Source organism: Sphaerodactylus townsendi, linkage group LG01 (assembly GCF_021028975.2).
Source record: "Sphaerodactylus townsendi isolate TG3544 linkage group LG01, MPM_Stown_v2.3, whole genome shotgun sequence".
Classification (NCBI taxonomy): Eukaryota; Metazoa; Chordata; class Lepidosauria; order Squamata; family Sphaerodactylidae; genus Sphaerodactylus; species Sphaerodactylus townsendi.
Window position 1 is genome coordinate 98,966,325 of NC_059425.1, and position 25,897 is coordinate 98,992,221.

The following is a 25,897-nucleotide window of genomic DNA, read 5'->3' on the forward strand; positions in this document are numbered from 1 at the left end:
ATTAGGCTTTGATGGATGAAATTATGATGCTTCAGGATGAAATTAGTGAGCTGCAAACATCACTAGCAGAAGAGCTTGTCTCTGAACCACTTGATACGAATGCTGCTGACCAGTTGGCTCTGCAGTCTACACTCACTGTCCTAGCAGAGAGGATGGCCACTATTAAGATGAAAGCTTCAGGGAAACGGCAGCTGCTGGAGGTACAAGGATGTTGAACCAATGTTTTCATTAAGCACTGGTGTTCTGGTTGAATACTCAGCATATTTAAATGAATAAAGCCTTTTCTTACTTTTCAGTGGGCTGGATCTAAACTATCATGAACCTCTTCACTTCCCACTGCAGCATACTGAACCCCTAAAATGCAGCTTCTGGGGGATCAGGAGATCCTTACCACAGTATGGCAGTTATCCATTTCAGTGACTTTAGAAGACCCTACAATCCATTTACAGATGTCCCAGAGACATTGCACAAATTCATATTAAATACTTGACAGTACTGTCACATCAAGTGATGACTTGCTTGTATATGAAAGAGTCACTGCAAACCAAAACCAAAGACAGAACTTAAATTTTATTTCATGTGATTTAAACACAATTCTATCCAATGGAGGCAATTCACAAATTCTGATACAAGTCATAATTTTCTCAATAATTACTTGATCAAAAACTGGGGGGTGTATGTGTAAAGACACCCATAGTGAATACAACCTTTATGTATTTGAATATTTCTTTCACTTTTGTATTGTTCTGGTCATATTTCTTAACTAAATTGCTATCAATATCTTCCCCCATCCAATTCCCATTTGAATATTTTTTAGAACATTCTACAGCCATGTTTGTAACCTATGTCATCCTCAGTGGATTGCAACTAATTTAAAAAGCAGAAAATCTACTGTGTATTGTACAAAGTCTAAGAAATGCCAGCAACAGCAACTTTTAACAACCACCAGAACCCAGAATAATAAAAGTTTCAAAACACACAAAAACAGTAAGAAAAGTCAAAGCGTTTACCAAAATCACTTGAGCTCAGGTGAATAAAAGAAATTGGAAAAATGGGATGCTGCAGGGTGAGGGGATTCCAAATCTATTGCACTGCTGTTGAGAAGATACTTTTTCCTGCGGCCATCCCCAGTATATCAAATGGGAGGCAAACTCAGGCGGATTCCTCATGGACCAAAAACAGCAGTGTGAAAACGGTGTAAACCATTTTACACCATTTTCACACTTCTGTTTTTGGCCCATGCGGAATCCGCCTCAGAAAAGAACCTCCAGTGATTATCTGAATAGTTTCTTGGCATACTTGATTAATGTTGTTAGCATAAATCCTCGTCAAATTCTGAAAGTTGCCATAATCTTGAAAGTTTTTAATATTTACTTATATGACAGTCCCTCTGGTCTAATAGTGCATTCTGCCATTTCCCTAAGGGTAATTGGTTTGTTCTTGTCAATGACTTCTGTGCTGTATCTACACTATGATTAACAGATCCTTGTTATCATACAGAGGGTTGGATCCTATTCCTTTCTCATTGGCATAAGAATTCTGCTGATGATGATGTGAGAAACTGTTTTTGACTTCTGTCTCCTTTTCACTAAGGCCCATTTTGCCTGATGTTTAATTTGCATAAGTTCTATCATCATTTTCTTTTAGGGGCTCACAGGTGGCTGCTGGGGATAGGGAGATCAGAAAAGTTGTGCCTCTGTTAGCGCTTTCCATTGATTCTACATCAAATCTAAGTCACAGATTTGTTTCCCCTTTCATATTAAAGAATCGTAAATAATGATACATATCTTATTTCTAGGAGAAGCTAAATGAGCAGTTGGAAGAACAGCGACATGAGCAAGCTTTGCAAAGATTTCGTTGTGAAGCAGATGAACTTGATCATTGGCTCCTAAGAACAAGGGCCACACTAGACACCACCTTGGCTACTGCTCAGGAACCAATGGACATAGATTCTCAGTTGGTGGATTGCCAGGTAAAATAGTTATTTTTAAATATTACTTCTGTTGAATGTGTGGATATTTCCTGTGTTAAAGATTAGACACCACCCCATATAATGTGTGGGCTGTGAATAGGTCTGTACTTATACAAGTGATATGTACAATGTGCCAAATGGTCAAAGGTTCCTGCTGCTTGTAGTGCTTGCTCATCTATACCACATGTTCATGAAAAAATTCTCACACCTTGCACATACACTGAAAATATCTAAACAAGCCCCTGTAAGGAAGGGAACTACCTTTTCATTGGTTGCAAATTAGACACAATACAATCATTTTAACAGCAGAACTTGTTTTTATGACCACATTATCTTGATTATTTCTCCAAGCTTATGCTGTAATGTTAAACATACAATACACTTTTCCACAGTTTTGGCGAGACACATTCCTTAACTATTCAGTAGCATTTATGTAATTTAATTGAGTTTCCTATTTCAGTGTATATTTCATTAAATTAGTCTGAATACAGTATTAGTCACTTTGGATTTCCTTTTATATGTAAATCTCAGTAACTTTGGATTTTCCTTTATATGTAATTCTCAGGTTTTTAACTTTTGATGGATGTTAGCATAATATAAATTGGTTATCTAAAATGAGCATGGAAGAAAAAGAGCCCCAAAACTCAGACACGGTAATGATAATGCCAAAGTTCATAATTCCATGGTAACACCTCATAATGCTCACCACAGATACAAAGATCCCTCAAATCAGCTCTGGCTCAGATTGTCATCTGAGACTGACAACTCCTTCCTACTTCCAAAGTTTGCTCTTACAATTTTCATGCTGGTGTCTATATTGAAAGGAGATGGTTTCTTGCCCCCCCCCCTTTCTCCGTCTCCCTCCTTCTCCTCCTCTTCTTTGCTCTTGTGCTTGCTCTGGTAGTGGCAGGAAACAGGGGAGTTCTTCTCCCTTATGCCCTGAATGCTACTATGGTAGCATTAAATGTGGAGCTTGGGATTTTTTTTTCTCCAGGATACCTTCTGCTTGAATACTGTCATATCATTCAGGATGCCATTGAAGGAGAGGGGAGAAAACTGGAACTAAGTTCACAGTCCACATAACTTTCTGCTGCAGTGGCCAGCAAACCCCATAGAAAAGAAGGAGAGGGGAGGGTCTTATCTCCCTCTATGTCAACACTATTACTAGACCAGAGACAGCTGCAATTGTCACAAGAGTTAAGCAAGTTTAGAATTGTGTATGGATGAGGTTAAGCTGACCCTTGCTGACTCAGTTAAGAGGCTCAAGGTTGTACTGCTCCCAACACTGTTGCTGGGGAAGCAAGATGGCACAGTTTTTAAAAGGCTTTCTTCCAATTCAGCCTAGCTTAGAAAATGGCCCCTTACCTGGGTGAGGCTAATCTGGCCACCCAGATACATGCCATAATGACACTGATATCTGGTTACCAGTAATACACTGGTCTCCCCTCAAAATCAATTTGGAAGTTTCAGTTACTGCAGAATGCTGCAGCTCAGCTATTATCAGGAGCCAGATGGAACATATACATTATTCTCATATATATTCACTCTGCTGGCTGCCCATCAGTTACTGGGTTCAATTTAAAATATTGGTGATTACATACAAAGCCCTTCGTTGCTGTGGACCCTCATATCTTCAAGACTGACTCTGCCTCTATGCTCTGCTAGAATTACTTCACTCATTCAATAGGGCCTTCTGCAGGTGCCAACCTACAAATGGGAAAAATCAACAACTGCTCATATACATGCCTTCCCTGTTGTGGTCCACACCTTGTGGAAAGGCCTGCCTGAGTACGGCCCCTTATGCACATGCAGAATAATATACTTTCAGTCCACTTTCACAGTTGTTTGCAAGTAGATTTTGCTATTCCACACAGTAAAATCCAGCTGGAAAGTGAATTGAACGTGGATTGAAAGTGCATTATTCTGCATGTGCAGAAGGGTCTGAAGGCTCCCACTCTCCTGGCTCTCTGCAATCTATGCAAAACTGAATTAATCAAAAAGGCTTTTCTACAAGGACAGTACAATAATATTGTATAAAATGTATCACAAAAGTACTTGTGGGTCTCAAGTGAGAAAGACCGACTATAAATCATGCAAATAAATAAATAATGTAAATAAATAAGTATGTTCAAAGGCTTGTGGAGAGATATCATGTGAAGTTTATGGATAGAGCCAGGCAAATATCAAATAATTTCAGAATTTTTGTGTTGGGGGGGGCAATATTTTGAGAGATTTTTTCCAGTGTCATATTGAATTTGTTAGGCTTTCTCTGAAGAAAATCATAGGCCAATTATTCACAGCGAGGTTCCTGTGACTTCAAAGAGAATTGGCTGGGGAGTCTTTGTTTTGGGGATGGTCAACATTATTATCACAGTCCTGTTTGCAATGGGGCAGGCATTACCCATCAGCTGGCTTTTTGCTAGCGTCTGTGCAGACAATGTTTCATGGGTTCTTTATCACACGTGTGCTTTAATTTTTAATATAATCTTTAATTTTTATCTTTAATCTTATCAATAGATTGATATATCAGTCTATCAATAGATCAATATCAGTAGATTGATATATCATCATAAAAAGGTGAACTATTAAATAAAAGTCTTGAATGCGGCATCTGTGCACTTTGCCCAAAAACTGATAGTCTTTTATGGCTGGAAGTGGGGGGTGGGGGGATTAAGGGCAGTGTGCAAACTGCAAAACTGCAAAAAGATGTGAACTGCCATTTGCTAAGCTTTCCAGGTTCATGATCGTCCATTTCGCGATGTGCAACCCAGGCGTTGGTGGGCTTTTCCTGGTGTGGTCTGGAATCACTGATTTCTTGTTTATCAAACTACGAGACTGGAGTCATCCCAGCTTGCTGATCAAATGCAAAGGCAATTTGGGTGTTTGGACTGATTGACCAGTCTCATAATTTTTACTTTTTTAGTATTAGTATCAGTTTATTGATCTATTAATATGGTTATTTAATTTTTTTAAAAAATCCAAAGATCTAAAGTTAGGCAGGAGTAAGGCGACCAAGAGCAATAGAATGATATAGCAGGACAAGAAATGGGAAGTACTTGGCAACAGGAAGGAAGGTGAGGGGGAAGAGTGCCGAGCAGCATGCGGGAGTGTCGGAGGTAAGACTAGGCGAACTGGCTGCCAGTGTAGGGAAGAGGTTTGGGAGCAAAGTTGTGCCCAATGGCAAATTTCCCTGCTCTGGCAGCGAAGCAAAATTAAAATCATGCTATAAGTGGATTTGCTTGCTGCAGAGTGAGTGGAAAGTGAAAGCAGGGCTACAGGAAATATGTCTGTACACAAAATCTTGATGTGGTGGACATTCACGTCCACCATGCAGTAAACATCTTGTGTGTAATTGGCTATACATTAACTGTGAGGAGCATTTAATACAATGTAACTACCAGCTACTAAATGCACAGTGATCAGATTCAGGAGATGTACATGCAAGTATTGTATTGTATAGTTAATTTATATACCGCCCTTCCCTGAAAGGCTCAAGGCAGTGCACAACATCATAATAACAACACCAGTAATCATAACATCATACAACAAACATCAATAAACATAAAATCAATAACATCATAATGTTATAATGGACCAAGCCTTTGTGTTTTTGTAGTTTTATGGTTGTTTTTATTGAGTGTGATCTGATTTATGCTGACAAATATGGAGCCCTAGTATTTTAAGAATGTAATTAAGTTGCCTGAAGACACAGAACACTAAGTAGCAACAAGTGTGCTTCTAGACTTTGGCCTGCCATCGAACTGTGATTGAGCTATGTCTTCAGTCTTTTCTCATTCCTTCAGTATATACTGAAATACCATCCTTATCCCCTATCTATGGTAATATTAAGTTTATTTGGAAATATAAAAATACTATTTAAATGTAAATCATTTAAGTTATATTCAGATTATTACCATCTTTTCTATAAAACGTGTAAGTAGTACTTAGCGACATTTCAAAATAAACATGCCAGAGATTTGTCACTGTAAGTCGCTCTCTAGACAAAAGAAGATTACATGAGGGTTCTTAGGGCCATTTATTCACCAATCAGAAAGATCTACAGTGAGGAAAGAAGCTTGTCAGTACAACCAGCGCAATGAGAAGACGGAAGGAAGAGGAGGGCAGAGAAAGGAACCTCCCTGAAAATACTTGGCAGAAGTGGCAAAATAAAAGGACATCCGTAATGGATTGTGGTTCCTTTAAGGTACCGGTAACTTAAAATGATGAAATAACATTTCACCTCTGAAACTGAAATACAAACAAATATTTACATTGCAGCAGAATCTTTGCTTTCAAACAAGGCAAGCTGTTGGTGGATCTGAATCTACTTAGAAAAATACCAATACAAAAGATCTTTGAAAAATGCATACTACTGGCAGCACATTTTTGAGGACTCTGGAGAAAACTGGGGAGGGCCAAGGTGCAGACTCGGCATACTCGTAAATTGAAAGAGGTTGAAACAATCCCTTGGTCTCCTTGCCAGAAAACTTGGTGGATGCTGCAAGATGTATGAATTTGCCTCCTTGTTTTTGCTGCTTCAGAACATGCTTGTGGAAATTGAGCAGAAGGTGGTGGCTTTGTCTGAGCTGTCGGTGCACAATGAAAACCTTCTCATGGAAGGGAAAGCTCGTACCAAGGATGAGGCTGAACAGCTGGCAATAAAGCTCAGAACACTAAAGGGAAGTCTTTTGGAGTTGCAGAGAGTCCTTCATGACAAGCAGATCAACATCCAAGTAAGAAGCTCTTCATAATTGGCTTTAAAGGGGGAGGGGGGAGTTTAGGTTAACATGTATCCTTTTCCTCTATAGTAGGACAATTTGTAGAGAGAAACTTTTGTTATTATAAGTCTAATTCTAATACATTATTGATACATTTTAATCCTCCAGCTTGGTTATAATTTAATTAACTGATTGTTGTCTTACTGTTTCTCCCCAAGTCTTCCATAAAGCAGTAATACACTGTTTAATATTGGAGGGGATTACTAGTCAGGAGATCTATATTTACTTAACTTCTCTCTCAATTCCTTATCACCTTTCCCACTTCAAATAGTACCCTGTTTAAGCTAGGTGCTGTATTTTTTGTTCATGTTTTAGCATACTTATTAACTGTAATCACTTTGACTGAGTTGTCTGATAGTCTTTTAGGCAAGAAAGAGATTAAGTCATTTCTCTTTATGTGTGATGGAAGAGAAATCGGCAAACAGAGATGTGTCTTCACCTGAAGATGTCATTCCCTGGTTTAGAGAGAGCTAATGTAATTAAAATGTGGGAGTAATATGGCATTTGACAGATTTAATGTGAATCAGCATAGTCATAGTCATTGGGCATATGCATGGAGTGGTGTTATACACCAGGAATTTTCACTTTTTTCTCACATTCATTCCTCACACTACTTAGAAAAATATTTCTGAAACTGCCCTGGCATTGCTGATGGTTTGTCCTCTGGTGGGACAACAGTTGTTAAAGGAGAGAAATTAATTAGCTACATAAAATCTCTGTGTGCATCATTTGACCTAGTATAATCTAGCAGTTAAGAGTTAGACTCTAAGCAAATTATATGCAGGATGCTCTCTCTCAAACGCAGCTACAGATATCATAATTATTTGGTCTACCCCTGCCAATAAGATTTGGAGAAACCCTCAGAGAACAGGGGTTTTTTTGTCAACTAGTATAGAGTGCAATAAAGCCACGCATGCCTCTATGTAAAATCTACACTGAAATGAGACATAAACCAGTAGAGTTGACAACCTCCAGGCGAGACCTGAAGATTTCCCAGAATTACAACTGGTCTCCAGAGTACAAGAGAGCACTTCTGCCGGAGAAAACGAATGGTAAACTCTATGGCATTATACGTCAGTGAGAATGAAATGTTTTATTATCAGCAGGGTTACCAGGTACCCTGTGGCTACCCATGGTGTGTGTGGGAGGGTGTAGGATTGCCAGCTCCAGATTGAGAAATTCTTAGAGATTTGGGAATGGAGCCTGAGGGGGACATTGACCTCACTAGGTTACAATACCATAGTGGCCACCCTCCAAGGCATCCATTGTCTCCAGAGGAACTGATCTCCCTAGTCTGGAGATGACCTGTCATTCTGAGAGATCCCCAGGCCCCTCCATTAGGATGGCATCCCTAATTGTTAGGCTAAATTGAAGACCAAAACTACACAAAAGTCCATATTTTGTTATTTACTTCTGGAACTCTGTTTCCTTGCTGCAAGTGTGCATAAAAGGATCCTCTGTGCTTGACTAGGACCTTTGGCAATACTTCAAAGGTGGATAGTCCAGCTATTTTTTTTTTATGAAGCCTTGACTTTACTGTGCAAATAATTGGTGAGCTCCTAATATAAGACAGGTCTTTATATTACCTGCCCCAGCAGTTCTTTTTCAGGGGATGTCTTATTTTTCCTGTGTTCTGTTCGTCGGGCATGCTTCCAAACAAAAACTTTGCTATGTCTTACTTTCGGGGGATGCCTTATATTTTGCACTTCAGCAAAACCTCTACTATGTCTTATTTTTCGGGGATGTCTTATATTAGGGGAAACAGGGTACATGAAATAGTCGAGCTACATTCTATAGGCAAGAGCTCATACACATTTCCAGCATAGTTAAGGCCCGCAGAGTTTTTTCCCTGTAGATTGCAATGTGGTAGTGTGGCATATGGGACAACATACCATTCTGTCACACTGAATAAAATAAATTGAAGCCCAGTGAAATACCCTAAGACAAGGCTTTTATTAATAAACATGAAACACTAGACTATGTTAACATTGTCAGAACAGTGAAAAAAATGGAAAAAATCTTTACAAATACCACACTCTCATACTCTGTCATGAAGAGACAGAAAATAGTTTTTATCAACATATCTTTCTGAAGTCCCACTGCCGGGGAGGGCTGCAGTGCCTGCATGCCAGAAGATTTTCCCCTCTGCTGGAGCAAGTGCCCTGGGGAGTGCAAATCCACTGGCACTGCCACACACTGCTCACACTGGCAGATTTGCCTGCCTACACACACACCTTTGGATGGGAGTGTCAATTGTGTGTAGCTTCAACAATAAGTTGTTTGTCTTGGAAGCTCCCAAAAGTTACAATGGATAAATCTTTGAAAGTCATTTGTGTCTTTTAACAAAGTTCAGAAAATAGGTTTGCCATTTGAAGTACCCCAAACCTAAGAACTCATTGTGAGACTAAAACTATGTTTAATAGGATATATAAGAAGAGACAATTGATGAACATGCTTATTCCTGGTTAAGCTTGAGCAATACTGGAAAAAAATGGTACAATTCAGATTCAGCTTGATTCGGCTGTAATACTATCATTATAGCTGAATCAGCCAAATCTCTGGTTCGGCTACCTGAATGTATTCGGGTATACTGAAAAATTCAGGTTTGTTTGCATTTTTGGGTTTTTTAGTGGTATTTTTGTTTTTTGCCTGCAGGGGGCACATTTATAAGCTAGTGGCACCAAAATTTCAGGGTATCTTCAGTTGACTCTCTTGATGTTACCACCCAGGTTTGGTGAAGTTTGGTTCAGGGGATACAAAGTTATGGAGCCCCCAAAGGGGGTGCCCCATCCTCCATTGTTTCCAATGGGAGCTAATAGAAGATGGGGACTATCCCATCTTTTTACTTTCTTTTCTGCTGTGGCTGTTTTCTATTGATTTCTTTTTTGTATTTTATACCAATAAAGGCTTATGCATGTATGATTCAACCTGTGGAAGGGTGAATTAGCCTGGTAGCTGCTTCTGAGGCAATACTGTTCCTGTCATTATACCATAATGGAAGATATAATTGCAAATTAAAATCCAGTTGTATTATTCTTACTGAGCTCAACCCTTCTGTAAGGCATATGTTAGCTGGAATTTTTACCTCGAGGAGGACATGTAGTGACTTGTCCATAAACTGTACCTATACATAGGGGAATTTGTACTGAGCAATGTGACACAAACCAGGTCTGACTCGGAATGGCATAAACTAGTAAGTTGCTTTTCCAGTTTCAGCTGATCTTAAAATATCTGTAGTGAAAGAGTTCAATGGGAGAATGATCATCCGAGTCACTAAAACGCTACAAATGCTACAATTCATATTTACCTGATAAACCACACCCCATGACTCCCTTCTTTGGTTCTTCACTTTTTCAGAGCTCTTCCCATCATTCATCATGGTAGCTCATGGAACCTCTGTGCTCAGAGGCTATGTACCTCTGCATACCAGATGCAGGAAATTAATAGATACTGTCATGCCCTGCTTTTTAAACTCCTGAGAGGGATTTAACTCTGGTCTGCTCTGACCCCGATTTGGAATTGGGCAGGGTACAAATTTAATAAAATAAAATAAATTAACTGATCACTTTTGTAAATGAAGTATAATAGTAGGTAGAGACAGTTGGTGTACTCAGTGCCATAAACTTAATACAAAAAGGAGGCGTTGGTGAAGTTCGTATGCGGAGCTCCTCCATGATTATTTGGTCTACTTTTTCCTTTGTTTTCTGTTTGATACACTTTCGAAATGCCTGTGCTGTAATGGTTTTATGCTGCTTAAATTGTTCAGTCTTGGAAGATATGACAAGACAAGAACTGCTTGCAACTCTGTGCTTTCTTTGTGCTCTCTTGGGCTGTTGGCGAGCTGACTTGAATGGCTCTGTGCACTAGACGGTTCCTACTTGAGCTGATCATTTTGAAACTGCTCCTTCTTTCAAGTGCTGTTTCACTTTATTTATTCTTGGAAAAGATAACGTTCTTAATTTGCTGAGAGTTTTGGAAGGGCCAGTTGGTTACTCTCACGTTAATTGGAAGGGGAGTAGCCCTCAGCACAGCAGCAGCAGCAGCCTGACTACTCAGCTCTTGGGAACCACTAAAGACTTTGAATTTAAACTTTTAAGTTTTATAGGCTTTAAAAACAATTTCTAAAGCAGTATTATTTTTTCTAACCACCTAGTTGTATTAATCTAAGCTTGGACACTTTCGCCAGGTCATAGCCTGTAAAGGTTTATTCCAAGAGCTTTTTTGCAAGTTCCACTACTATATCTAATTAGCACATTATAAGTGTATTCACATGAGTGCCCAAACATTCTTCTGCACGAATTAACTTGTCTTTTATATATAGATGAGTTTGTTTTATCCTGACTTTTTGCCAATAAAGGCATGATTGATTGATTGATTGATTGATTGATTGATTGATTGATTGATTGATTGATTGATTGATTGATTGATTGACGGATTGATACTATATCTAATTAAGACAGTGGGGGCAAAGAAACTATGCCGGTCATCGCCAAATATCGCCAAATATCTCCAAGCAGAAACCATGTAAACAATCAAGAATAGATCAATTTTATTCCAGTAACGACCTTCTAGGCAGCTATATTGGAAGTATGCCCCTCTCAAACAGATTTGAGGTGCTGAGTGTTTACAATGACAATGAACCAGGAGCAGTCAACTCAGATGTAACAAGACAAATTTATGAGGTTGTTGATACTACATTGCTTCATCAGGCCCTACACTCTCCATCTAAATATACTGGAAAACTAAATGATGAGACAGGAAGTGCAACTACTGGGAAACTGAACACAACTGGTTCGATTATGTGCTCTAACACTCTGTTAGAAGTTCTATCTAAGGAAACAATGTTGGTTTCTAACAGTGGCGTAGGAGGTTAAGAGCTTGTGTACCTAATCTGGAGGAACCGGGTTTGATTCCCAGCTCTGCTGCCTGAGCTGTGGAGGCTTATCTGGGGAATTCAGATTAGCCTGTGCACTCCCACACACTCCAGCTGGGTGACCTTGGGCTAGTCACAGCTTCTCGGAGCTCTCTCAGCCCCACCTACCTCACAGGGTGTTTGTTGTGAGGGGGGAAGGGCAAGGAGATTGTAAGCCCCTTTGAGTCTCCTGCAGGAGAGAAAGGGGGGATATAAATCCAAACTCTTCTTCTTCTTCGGATTTTTGTTGACCAAAATGTCTTCATTGGACCATAAGCTGAAAACTCTAAACAAATTGCACTTGACCTTGTCAACATATGGTTTGGACAATAGCAAATAGTTTTACAATGGATTCCTTAGAACCCAATACAATGTCTCTTGTACTACAGAAATGTCAAGTGGTTGTATATATTGGCAAATCCAAATGTAACCTTAATACAAAAAGGAGATGAGGAGTGAGCTAATGTTGCCCCAGTTTTCTTGAGATTCAATTTTTAGAAACATTCATGAAATGAACCTTTCTTTCCCACTCATTCATGCTTCTTTTGTGAGTGCTCTGTACTATTGTTTTCCAAATCTTGATGCTGCTTCCATACCATTCTGCCAATCAGGGAATCACATAGCCAACAAAGTTTTCATCATTAAACGACATCATTAATTTTGTGTGCTTCCACAGGAGCTGAGAGTGACTTCGGTTCGAATGTCACAGAGTCCGCCGGGGATGGTGACACAGAGAGAGGTTTTTTTCTAAATCAACCACATGCCGGTGAGACATAGCAATGTGATAAGTGATTAAGTGTCTACAAAAGGCTAGAGGGCAAAACACATAAATCCCAGGTTAAGGACACAGAGACAGAGGTATACAAGTGCCCCTATGCCTAATAGTAGAAGCATTACGACCTAAAATGGGGAGAGCTGGAGTACAGAGTTTTGAAGGAGGACATTGATATAGTGGGCATCACAGAGACATGGTGGTGGAATGAAAAAAAGGGGAGAACCAGTGGGATGCTCCATTTATCCCCAGGTTACAGGCTCTACAGGAAAGGATAGGACAGGGCGATAGGGGGGTGGGGTGGCCCTCTACATCAAAGAGAGCATGAGTGTCACATAAAATATGGAGCAATGCAGGGGAGCTGATTCCTCTACAGAAGCACTGTGGATATCAATGTCACTCAGGGGTGGGAAAGCAAAGTTTAACATTAGGAATATATTATACGCCCCTGACCAAAGTGCACAAGAGGATTCTGAGATGGAAAAGAAATTAGGAGAGGCCAACAAAGCAAAATACCGTGGTAATGGGCGATTTTAACTATCCCCACATAAACTGAAAAAAATGCATGTTCAGGTCATAGTAAGGGAGAGAACATTCCTGGATATGCCTAAATGACTGTGGTTTAGAGCAGATGGTTGTAGAACCAACCAGGGAGATAAAATCTTGTGATCTAATTCTAAGTGGGGACCCAGGACCTGGTAAAAGGGAAGTCAGTGTTGTTGGAGTCGATAGGGAACAGCCACCACAATGTTGTCCAGATTCAGTATCTCTGCATGCTAACAAGTGACAACTACTACCGATGTAGCTACATTTGCCTTCAGAAAGGGAAATTCCTCAAAGATGAGGGGGATAATAGCGCGCAGGAAGCTGAAAAGGGAGAAAATCAAGAGAGTCAAAAAAAATGTCAAAGGTGCTTGGAGGTTATTTAAAAAACACAGTCTTAAAAAAGCTCAGCTGGAAATGTGTTCCGAGGGTTAGGAAAGGCAGCCCAGATCCAAAAGAAAAGCCACCGCTTTTGCTAATAAGGGAGGTTTGAGGTAATTATTAGGTACAAAAAAAGATGCCTTTTAGAAAATGGAAGTCCAAACTTTAACTTCGATGAAGCAATGTGTCGCAGAGAACACAAATGGTGGCAAAGAGAAGCAAGTTAGCCGTGCGGGAGGCAAAAGGATTATGAGGAACGCGATGGTTGCTTAACATCAAGGACTAGCAACAGCTCCTTCGCTATCAAGTACAGAAGCCAGTTAGGAAGCTGTAGGTCCGTTAGACGATGAAGGAACAAAAGGTGTGCTAAAAGGTGACAGGGAGATTTTAGAGAAGCTGAATGAATTTTGCACCGTTCACCCAAGAGGAGGTGGGAGGAAAAAATTCTGCACCTGAACCAAGCTTCTTAGAGGTGAACTGAGGAACTAGCTAAAGTTAGTGGGTAGACAAGGAAGAAGTTCTGGCAGCCATTGATAAACTAAATGCTACCAAATCCCTGGCCCAGATTGTATTCATCCAAGAGTTCTTAAAGAGCTCAAGCATGTAAAATTCGCCGATGTTCTCACATTAATATGCAACTTATCCCTGAAATCAGGCTCCATCCTGAAGACTGGAAGATGGCCAATGTCACACCAATCTTTTAAGAAAGGGTCTAGGGGACCCGAAAATTACAGGCTGTGTCAGTTTGACATCTGTTCCTGGTAAACAAGTAGAAATCTATCACAAAGATAAAATTATTGGGAACATGTAGAAAAGCAAGACCTGCTGAGGAAGAGTCAGCATGGCTTTTGTAGAGGCAAGTCCTGTTCAAACTTACTTAGAGTTCTTTGAGGGTGTAAACAGACATGTGGATAAGTGTGAACCAGGACATTGTCTACTTGGATTTCCAAAGGCTTTTTGACAAAGTTCCTCACCAGAGACTATGAGCAGAAAACTCAGCAACATGAATAAGAGGGAAGTCCTCCTATGGATTAAAAAACTGGTTGGAGTGGTAAACAGGAAACAAAGGGTGGGTATAACGTGCTCCCTACAATGGAGAGATGTAGGGAGGGTGTCCCCAAGGATCCTCGCTTTGGGACCAGTGCTCTTTAACTTATTCATAAATGACCTGGAAGTAGGGGTGGGTAGGTGTGGGTGGCCAAGTTTTGTGTGATGATACCACCATGTAGGGGTGGTAAGAAATCCACAAAGGATTAAGTAAGAGCTCCAAGCGACCTTGGATACCAGGGTGAGAGTGGGCTAAGAAATGGCAAATGCAGTTCAATGTAGCTTAAATGTAAAGTGATGCACGGGGCAAAAAAAATCCAAACTTCACGGCTAAGAGCTACAGGGTCAGTGCTATCAGTCACAGACCAGGAAGGGATTTGGGCTGCCTTAGCTGATAGTTCCATGGGAATGCTCAACTCAATGCATGGCAGCGTGAAAAAAAGGCAACTCTATGCTGGGATAATTAGGAAAGGAATTGAGAATAAACTGCAAAGATTGTCATGCCTATACGTGTACATCGCGACTTGAGTACTGTGTTCAGTTCTGGTCGCTACATCTCAAAAAGGATATCGGAAGATAGAAAAGTGCAGAGAAGGCAACGAGGATGATTGAAGGATTGGAGCACCTTCCTTATGAGGAGAGGCTGCATGCTTGGGACTCTTTTTTTTAGTTTGGAGAGGAGACGCCTGAGGGGATATGATTGAAGTCTATAAAATTATGCATGGGTAGAAAATGCTGACAGAGAGAAATTTTTTCTCTTCTCACAATACTAGAACCAGGGGCATCTACTGAAAAATGCTAAAGAATTAGGACTAATAAAAGGAAATGACTCTTCGGCCAATAACGCAGGATTGGTGTTTGGAATATGCTGCCACAGGAGGTGGTGATGGCCACTAACCTGGATAGCTTTAAAAAGGGCTTGGACAGATTTATGGAGGAGAAGTCAATCTATGGCTACCAATCTTGATCCTCCTTGATCTCAGATTGCTAATGCCTTAGCAGACCAGGTGCTCAGGAGCAGCAGCAGCAGAAGGCCATTGCTTTCACATCCTGCATGTGAGCTCCCAAAGGCACCTGGTGGGCCACTGCGAGTAGCAGAATGCTGGACTAGATGGACTCTGGTCTGATCCAGCAGGCTAGTTCTTATGTTCTTATGTTCTTATGTTCTTAGATTTGATTAAGTGACCACATTATGAAAGGCAAATGAAATTCTGAAGAAAAAAATTAGTGAGATCCCTGAGCCAACAAGCCTTTCCTCTCTTTGCTGAGCTTGCAACTTCATTGTCTTCCAGTGCTACAATGCAAGACTGTTGCGTTGATATAGCTCTAGAATCATAGAGTTGGAAGAGACTGCAAAGGCCATCCAGTCCAACCTCTTGCCATGCAGGAATACACAATCAAAGCACCCTTGACAAATGACCATCCAGCCTCTGTTTAAAAATCTCCAAAGAAAGAGACTCTACCACACTCTGAGGCAGTGTATTTCACTGTCAAACAGTCCATACCATAGGGAAGTTCTTAATGTTTAGGTTGAATCTCTTTTCCTGCACTCTGAATTCATTATTCCTTGTCATGGTCTCTGGAGCAGCAGAAAACAAGTTTGCTCCATCTTCAACATGACATCCCTTCAAATATTTAAACACGGCTATCATGTCAGCTCTTAACCTTCTCTTTTCCAGTCTAAATATACATAGCTCCCTAAGCCATTCCTCATAGAGCATGGAATCCAGATCTTTTATCATTTTGGCTACCCTCTTCTGGACCCATTCCACCTTGTCAATATCCTTCTTGAGTTGTGGTGTCCAGAACTGGACATAGTATTCCAGGTGAAGTCTGACTAATGCAGAATAGAGTGATGCTATCATGTCCCTATATTCCTATTGATGCAGCCCAGAATTGCCTTAGCTTTCTTGGCTGCTGCATCATACTGCTGACTCATATTCAGTTTGTGGTCTACTAAGACTCCCAGATTCCTTTCACATTTACTGTTGTCAAGCCAAGTGTCAAGCCAAGTGTCACCCATTCTATATCTGTTAATTTCATTTTTTGTGCAATTGTAGTATCTTACATATATCTCTGCTGAAATTTATTTTGTTAGTTTTGGCCCAGCTCTCAAAGTTGTCCAGGTCATTTTGAATTCTGGCCCTGTCCTCTGGGGCGTTAGCTACCCATCGTAATTTGATGTCATTTACAAATTTTATTAGCATGCCCTCTATTCCATTTATCCAAGTAATTAATAAAAATATTGAATAGCACTGGTTTCAGGACAGAACCCACTAGTGACATCTCTCTAAGATGAAGATGAGCCATTGATGAGCACCCTTTGGGTTTGGTCAGTCAACCAATCACAAATTCATATAACAATAGCTTTGTCTAGCCCACATTTTACTAGCTTTCTTGCAAGAGTATCATGGGGCACTTTGTCAAAGGCCTTACTGAAATCAAGCTATGCTACATCCACAGCATTTGTTTCATCTGAGCCCTTTGGGGGAGGGTGGTATAAAAATGAAATAATAAAATAAATAAATAAAATAAATCTACCAAGTTTGTCACTCTTATCAAAAAAAGAGATAAGGTTAGTCTGGCATGACTTGTTTTTGAGAAGCCCATGACTTTTAGTGATTACAGCATTCCCTTTCTTCATTGTTAATCTTATTTTTGAGAGTAGTATGAAAAGTAGACTTTCCGTTTGTCTTGAAATTGTTGATTTTGAATCTTATTCACAGAGTTCATTAATGTTGCCATTGTTAAGTAATTCTTGCTATTGCCTTTTGATTCACTGGAAAAATAAAGTGTACTCAGGTTTACATACCTACCAACTTTGTAAGCATCTTTATGTGTCTTGCACATCAAGGCCATCAAAAGTTTTCAACATGCCCCAGAACCCCTTCGTGTTTTTGCTAAACTGGGTATTTCTTAGGAGAGATTGTGTGGGGAGGGTTTACTCAGAAGCAAGCCCCATTGCCAGCAGCCAAGCTTACTCCCAGGTAAAGGATTGCGCTTTAGTTCTTCACATGAAAATCAGTGGGGTTTAACAGCACTTAACAGGGTTACCTACACTGCTTCCCCAAAACTAGGTCTTAGGTTTAATGCTAATAATCGAGCCCAGTGGCCCAGGCCAGCCTAGATGTGTGTGTGTGTGGGGGGGTGACTTTGTTTGTGCGTGCCCACAGAGAGGGCTCTGAGTGCCACCTCTGGCACCCGTGCCATAGGTTCGCCATTACTGCTATACCCCATCCTCACATGAGTAGGGTTGCTTTCCTGTGGAGGAAAGAAGAAACAGAAATTTTAGGAAATCACTTGCTTACTTTACGTGAAGTCATTTCTTACAGCAGCCAGTCTTGAAACTTGCAGCATATCAATAATTTCTGATAATAAACTGTGTTTATTTAAATATGATGTTTGGCTCAAATGTGTATCCATGTAGGTAGTATCCAATTTAAATTGGGTCACTTTGCTTTACAAATAGTATTAGCAACCCTGAGATCCCAAGCAGGACCTCCCCCTCCATTTTTCCAGTGTGGAAAAAAGTTTAGGGCATTGAAAGCATGACACATGTAAACATGAGGCATACAACTCCCCCCCCCCCTAAAACTGAGATAAACAAAATAATAATATCTGTCCAAAAAGGGAGCAAAACAATATGTCACATCCACATCCAAATAAGTTGCATCTGCCTAGCTATGTGCTTTGAGCACCTAAAAAATAAAAGGAAACGGGACAATTGCTCACAGTGACCGCATTTGTTGTGAATCCATTCCTGTACACATTTGGGTGAAATGAAGCTCACAGTCACTGACATGGGGAGAAAACGTGCTTGAAGGATGTTTCAGAAATGGCAGGCTATCACACAGGTTGGTAGGTCAGCAGAAGTAAAACTGGCATGAAGTTAAGGTGGGAGAACGGGAGGCAGACAGGAAAAATAAAGTGGTTGGGTGAATGTGCTGTTTGCTTGGGAGTGGATTCAACCTGGGATTTTGCAAAAACATCATGATTTTGGCGATTTTTGAAAAACTCAGTTTGAGGAAAATATAATGGGCCAATCCCTCTTTGAGGAAGGGACCCTTACAAAGTACGTCCCCAAACCAGGATATTTCCCTTCATCAACCCATTATATTTCTACTGTGTAGAATCCATCATTCTAAAGCTGTATGTGTTGCAATGAAGAGGTTATAAGAGGTAACTTTGTATGTGTCAAGAAATTTCACCTAAATCAGATCTTAATCTGGGTCTGAGCAAGAGAAATATTGTAAACCTCAGACTGGCAAACCTATCTGTCTAATTTCATATTCCTCTTGTGTTTTCCCTTTTTCAAATTCAAAGCAGGAAACTCTACAGGAAAAAGAATGTGAATCCGATTCAGTCACCTCCCAAAGTCCCAGTGTCCAAGAATGGTTGGCGCAGGCAAAGACAACCCGTTCACAGCAACAGCAAAGCAGCCTGCAGAGACAGAAGGTGAGCTTGCTGTACTCAGTGCATGTGCTGATTCAACTTTGCATTATAGAGCAATTAATTTTATTTGTTTGTTTGATTCTATAGCTGGGAGCATGTTTGTGATTGGGTCATAGGCTATAGATTTAGTTTTTATGATCTATCTCATGACCTTTTGTTTTCCATGAAAGCAGACTTTACCATGATGATCCTATCCCTGAGAACACAAAGAGAATCATTTCACATGTCTCCTAGCTTTAACATTTCCTTGCTGCAGAGGTACACATAATCCCAAGACTATATTCTCTACTGTGAAGTAGCTACTATAGGAAACTGAGTACAGTACACAGTCTATATTTACCTCTGCACCCAAAGTACTATTACTCTGCTGAGCATGCTGTGAGTGAGCCAAACAATGCACATCAGCCAGAGGCTATCACATGTCTTGCCATCAAAGACCCCAGCCATCACTGTTCCTTTCACATGGCTCCTGCTTCTGCTGGGAGTAACCTGTGAATCAGAAACCTAGAGAACAGTGGGCACCAGAATGCTTGAATAAAGGTACTTCAGAGGCTCAGTAGATGTGACTGGCCTGGACAATTAACCATATTTTTTCAGAGGAGCAAAGCTGTGACAGATAGAATGTAGCATAAAGAATTGAAGTATACATTTTCTGGATGTTTTATTATGATTATTTTAGGGCATCTAAAGTTATAGAGAAGGAAATGTCAGGAGGCACTGTAAACTGTGACATCAAATCATAGAGTTAGTCATTTTTAAATACAGAGGACCTCATTCGTGTTGTGGTGGGTCTCATAAGTTCTCATTAGCCATGTGTGAATTTCATTCACACATTTTTGCACAATTCACACATTTTAAGTGCCATCCCGTCTGCTTCAAATGGGTTGTAGAAATTTTATTGGACACAGAATTAGATAATAGTCTGTTGCTGAAGAAACTGTGTTTGATTCCTTTCAGGAGCTGGAGAAAGAACTGGCAGAACAAAAGAACCTCCTTCGTTCAGTGGCAAGTCATGGAGAAGAAATCCTTATACATCATTCTTCTCCTGATAACATTTGTCCCAGGTGCCATTTAATAATACTTTTGTTCAGTCAAGATAGCTGTAGTCCCATATGTTGTTGTTTTTAACCATACATCTGGATCATGTACTTTATGTATCTATTTAAACAAAATGTGAAATATAAATTACACTTGAAGTAAACATAATGGGAATGTGTTAAAGATTTTACCCACTTTAGACTAGTGACCTGCTTTTCATCTAAACATATTTTCATAAGAAAATTCCAACTGGGATGATAGAAGGCTAATTACGAAGGGTAGGCATGATCTTCCTCACCCTCCTACAGTATTTCCTCCTTTTGCAGTATCCGAAAAAATGCCTTGGATTGAATAAAGTATGCCTAGTAGCAAGGATCTGAGGATATTGGCAGTGCATTCAGAGTATCAGTGAAGCCATTACGTTCATCCACTGCCACTGGAACAATTACACAGTTGTGGGCATGCCTGTACACCTACCAGAAAATAGATGTACAAGTGGGGGACCTCTAGGACCTCTGAGGTCACTGACCCCACAATTTACTTTTTCCTTTCCCTCAAAACCCCCACAGTCTCTCTCCTTTTCCTTATTATCTCCTTCTCACCCACCAACCCATATGTGCCTTTCTGTCTTCAGCTTTCATTTCTTCCTTCCCATGGAAGCTTTCCCTGTGAAACTGTGTGCAGCACTAGCCACCAGGCTGGGGTGGGGCCAGTTGTGTGGTGCCAGCCACCAGGCCTTATTGTGTGGTGCCTGCCCAGTTGCCCTGTATGTTTCTGTCTGTGCTAGGTTACTTAGATATGTGACTATGTACCTTTGTTGCTGGAATGTGCTAATGAACAACAAGGGTTCCTTGTGTTAATGAGATGAAATTTGAGTATAAAACTCCCTCTGGATCTCTAACCTTGAAGCTCCAGCCTCATGATCTCACTTGCACCTGTGCCTGGTTCCATTTCATGTTTATCTCTCTTGAAACTGCAAGTCACTATGACATTAATTTTGCAAAGAGGAGTCTTCAGTAACTTGACTAGGCATGACCCTGAATGAAAAATTGAAAGAAACATACATCAGTCTGTTCTCCTCCATCTTATTACCATTAAAAATCCTGTGACCCAAGGCTGTTCAAAGAGTTTCCATGACTGAATGATACAAACCTGGGTTTCCCAAATGCTAGTCTGAAACTCTAACCACTATACTTACTACACTGGGGGTTTCTTGGGGTTCTTCCTGTTTAACAGTAGCAAGCAATAAGGCTTGGGTGAGTCATGCAAGTCAGGTGGTAACAAGTCAACCAGTGATTGCGGCTGGCCTTGCCCTCAATGTGTCTGTCCCATAGACGTACGACCTATATGGACATGGGGTCACCCATGTTCCCGAGTGCATGCCACAGAGCCCCGCCCCCCGGTCTCTGTGCAGAACAGCTCAGGACCCGGCCTGCAGAGATCTGGGGGAGGGAGGGCTTGGAGGCAGTCGGCTGTAGTGCCCGCCTGGGCCATCTGCCGCCACCGAGCCCCACCCACTGGCCTCCCTGTGGGCCTGCTTGGAAGCCAGGGGTAGGTGACTTAGCCTGCACGGAGGCCAGGAGGTGGGGCTTGGGGGGCAGGGCTGCCCACCACTGAGCCCACCAACCTCCATGCAGGCCAAGCCCCCCCTTCCCCCAGCCTCCGTGCAGGCTGGCAAGGCCTAGGGAGGCCTGCACAGAGGCTGGGATGTGGTGCCACATGCCACCAAGTCGCCCTGGCCTCTGTGCAGGCTGAGACCCCCCCTACCGCTGGCCTCCATGCAGGCCAGCAGGGCCTGGGGAGGCCTGCATGAAGGCTGGGAGCGAGGCTCAGAGGAGGTGGGGCCGCCCACCACGAGCTCCATCCCCAGCTCTGTGCAGGCTGAGCCCCACCCACCCTGCCCCAGCCTCCGTGCAGGCTTCCCCAGGCCCTACTGGCCTTCATGGAGGCCGGGGGGGGGGGCGGTTGGGTCTTGGCCTGCACAGAGGTGGGAGACACATTGAGAATTTCACATAGCAATAGAGTAGAATAATGAATATCCCAATACAATTACAGTTTCAACATTGCTAATTTGTTTTGTTGTAGTAGTAGTAGCAATAAATTTATTGTCTTGGCCATTGGCCTTCACAATCTCCTTATACACACACAAAAGCACCCCATATACCAATAAAACTGAAACAAACTAATTAGTATTAATACAAATATCCCCGTCAAATAATAAAATGCATCATCACGACACCTTAAGAAGTCTGATTCTTCTTGCAGCATGAGCAAAAAGTGCTACTCAGTTGGAAATTTATGGATTGCCATTGGATAGTAGACAAATCAGTTTCCCACTGTTTTCACAATCCCCCACAATTGGGAGAAATCCTTTAATATATTTAGTCCTTATGTCATCATAGGATACTCCAAAACATAATGCAGAATGTCCTAATCTGCCTGACTGCCATCTACAGTTAGATACCAGCACATTACTACATCATGTTCTATACCAGTGGTTCTCAACCTGGGGGTCGCGACCCCTTTGGGGGTCGAATGATCCTTTCACAAGGGTTGCCTAAGACTCTCTGCATCAGTGTTCTCCATCTGTAAAATGGATAAATGTTAGGGTTGGGGGTCACCACAACATGAGGAACTGTATTAAAGGGTTGCGGCATTAGGAAGGTTGAGAACTGTTGCTCTATACACTACCATTGGTATAGCCTGGAATCTCAGGTTAGTAAGTGCCACTCTGAAAATATAAGTTGACATTCTAAAAATATAAGTTGACAAGGGGGGAACTTTGGACTGATTAATTCGATCTCTATCTATTAATGCATCCATCTGAAAGATCCAGTCCGTCAGATCCATTCCCTGGCTGCCACTATTGAGAACATCCTCTGGTATAGAATAGCGTGTTTCAATTAAAGTAAGATATTCTGAATGAGATTTCTCTTGGACCAGAGTCAACATCAGACTCTGATGACACAGAGTTTGGATCACTAGATAACTGTTTCCTCCAATATTTTAAAATGCGTGTTTTGTGTTTTCCATGACAGTAAGAAGCCAGATGTGTTATCAGAGGAGCTTGGCTTAGAAGGAGAGAAACCATCAGCTAAAGATCAAATGAAAATGAAGTGGGAAAGTCTTAATCAAGAATTCATCATTAAACACAAATTTCTTCAAAATGCCCTGGAACAAGAGCAGGATCAACCAGTAAGTAAGAAAAGAAAATTGCCAGTAATTCAATACAGTTATGTCATTTACTCAGAGTGTATTCTGGGAAAAAAATTACAGTGTAGGCTACAATCCTACTAATTGTGAAGAGAATAAATGTATCTTATATTTTCATTTTAGGATTTCTAGAATACTGTAATCATTTTTCTTTTAACAGCTCTACAGAAGACCAAACAGACTTACTTCTGGTATGACACTGTTCAAAGCAGAAGGTCAGGAACAAGAGAAACCATCAGCTCCATCTTTGTTGGCTAGTTTGAGTAAAGCTTTTGAAGAGGTTTCATGTCAGGTAGAATATTTTATTACATTTATTTGTGTTTAACTTCTTGTGACATGTCTTTGCACAGCTAGCACTTGAAGGCAAAGTAACTACCATGGAGATTAGGTCCATCAACAGCTCTTAGGCATAGTGATTAAAAGAAACCTCCACATTCAGAGGGAAAAAACCCTCCAAATGCCAGTACCTGGAGGCAATATAAGGGAAAGGGCTTGGTCTCTATGCCCTGATGTTGTCCTTCCAGAATAATTGGTTGACTACTGTGTAAGACAGGACTAGATGGGCCACTATCAGCTCCAACAGGGCTTTTTTCATGTTCTAATGATTGCTTTTGGACTTCTACTAAGGTAAAATATAAATGATATGTCTACATATATTTAGTTGCACTAATATGTTGCCACTCTCATTTTGGATGCCTTTGTTTAGGGTGAAGGGTCTGCAAAGGAGAGCCTGAATTTTGAACAAAAGTTGTACAATGGTGTTTCAGCCACCTCTTCCTGGCTAGATGGTGTTGAAGAACGCTTATTTGTTGCCACATGCACAGCATCTGAAATGACTGAAACTTGCCTCTCTGATCAGGAAGTAAGTGGTTTCTTAAGTTGCCAGTTAAAGTGGTGCTTTTTCACTTATTGAAACGTATGGGTATGTGTAATAATACAAAGGTACTAACGTCTGTAGTAGGTATAATTTATCAAAACATAAAGTTAGGAGTTTCAAAATTGACCCCAACTTCAGATGATGGTAGAGGTTGCAGTGCCAAAAATGAAGCTAATCAAAATATGCTGCTCCAGTCGTCTCTAGAACAACCCTGTGCTATTTGCAGTGGTACTGTCCTGTCTCCTCATTAGCCGGAAGGGTGCTTTCCCTACCCTGGATTAGGAGCAGACAACCTCAGGCCTGCCCAGAGGGTAAAGAGGTTGATAGTTCTGGCAGACATTACTAGGGCAGATGGGACTCACAGGCATTCGGAATGCTCTCTTCCCCCACCCAACATTTTCATTTGAAAACTTCTGTTATACCAGCTTCAGGGTGATCATGGGAGCTGCAGTGACAAAAGGGAATTAAAATATCCTGGCTCAGATTAGCTCCAGAAAATCCCTGTGTGGTTTGCAATGAAAGTGATGGGTTTACTCACTGGAAGCCAGGAGGATAGAAGTAGCACAGACAGACACATGGAGCCGGTAGTAATATTAACATCCTTCCCTCTACTGCCCTTTTCTGCTAGCAAAAGTGTGTAAGGTAGAAGGAAAAGAACAATAAAGCACTTCCTGCTGCTGCATGTGTTAGGGAGTTTTTCCTCCTCCAGCCCAACTCACATTTAACGTACTGTCTAATCAGACCCTTAGAATGGCCTTCTGGCATTGACCAGCACCTGGGCCTTTTTCATCGTAGCTCCTGTTCTATGAAGAATAGTTGTTATTGTTAGTTTTGCTTTCTACTAAGTCTAGAAACTGATTAGCTTTTCATAGGTACATTTTCCATGAACTGGAGGTTGAACAGACAAAGCTGTTTGTAAATAAATTGGCAAATAGATTATTTTATCACAAACCTGCTTCCAGACTCTTAGAGCTCTTGGTATGCTGTGCATACCTCATAATGTCATCGGGGTGCCATGGAGTTCTAGATTCCTTCCACTTCCATCTCTACAGCATGACTTCCCTTCTCCTAGAGCAGGGGTAGGGAACCTGCGGCTCTCCAGATGTTCAGGAACTACAATTCCCAACAGCCTCTGTCAGCATGGCCAATTGGCCATGCTGGTAGGGGCTGATGGGAATAGTAGTTCCTGAACATCTGGAGAGCCGCAGGTTCCCTACCCCTGTCCTAGAGAGAGGTGTGGTGAAGTATGGTGTGCAGCTAACAGGCAAGAAAATTCTGGCCGCCTCCTTCCATCCTTGTTTGTTACCATCTCTCCTTTCCACATCAAGTGACTTGAATATCAAGTAAATGTAAATATTCATTAATTTTACAGCCATAGGCCTTAACAACATAACATAATACCATATTGATAAAAGAGATACAGTAAAATAAAATATGCAATAATTTAAAACACAATAATCAATTACCTAAACAAAAGCAGGACACAGATCTATTTTTGAGGGTTGGCAAGCATGAACCTTTTCCTTATAATTTAATTGATAAATGCATAAAAGAGGCAACCCTATATGTAATCTCTGGGTTTATATCCACCAAAAGAAAACAGTTGTGATATTCTGACTCCAAAGACTGTGGAATAATTTGGCTCAGTCTAGATTGAATATTGTCATATAATGGGCGATGGAAAAAAATATTGGGCATGGTCTTCTACATTATTAGAGACATATGAATAGAAACAAGGATCACGAGAAATTTTACTATATCTGCCCTGAATATATGCCGAGGGCATTGTCTGAAAATGCTTTCCTTAAGCTGATTTTTCATGGCCAAAATGCCCCATGGTAGATCCGGGAGCGTATCTGCCATGGTGCTTTTTGCCCTACTTCTGACTCCCCATGGTTCCCCTGTTCTTCCC

At 41.0% G+C, this 25,897-nt stretch overlaps 1 protein-coding gene across 1 annotated transcript in view; it reads left to right on the forward strand.

Moving 5' to 3' along the window:
* The window catches only part of SYNE1 (spectrin repeat containing nuclear envelope protein 1), a 375,888-nt gene that overhangs the window by 207,643 nt on the left and 142,348 nt on the right, over positions 1-25,897 (forward strand). The window contains exons 89-96 of the mRNA XM_048488624.1: positions 6-200; positions 1,799-1,972; positions 6,514-6,705; positions 18,729-18,860; positions 19,815-19,921; positions 22,934-23,090; positions 23,269-23,400; positions 23,815-23,970. Of these exons, the coding sequence (XP_048344581.1) occupies positions 6-200; positions 1,799-1,972; positions 6,514-6,705; positions 18,729-18,860; positions 19,815-19,921; positions 22,934-23,090; positions 23,269-23,400; positions 23,815-23,970 (1,245 nt within the window). The remainder of the gene's footprint in view (positions 1-5; positions 201-1,798; positions 1,973-6,513; positions 6,706-18,728; positions 18,861-19,814; positions 19,922-22,933; positions 23,091-23,268; positions 23,401-23,814; positions 23,971-25,897) is intronic.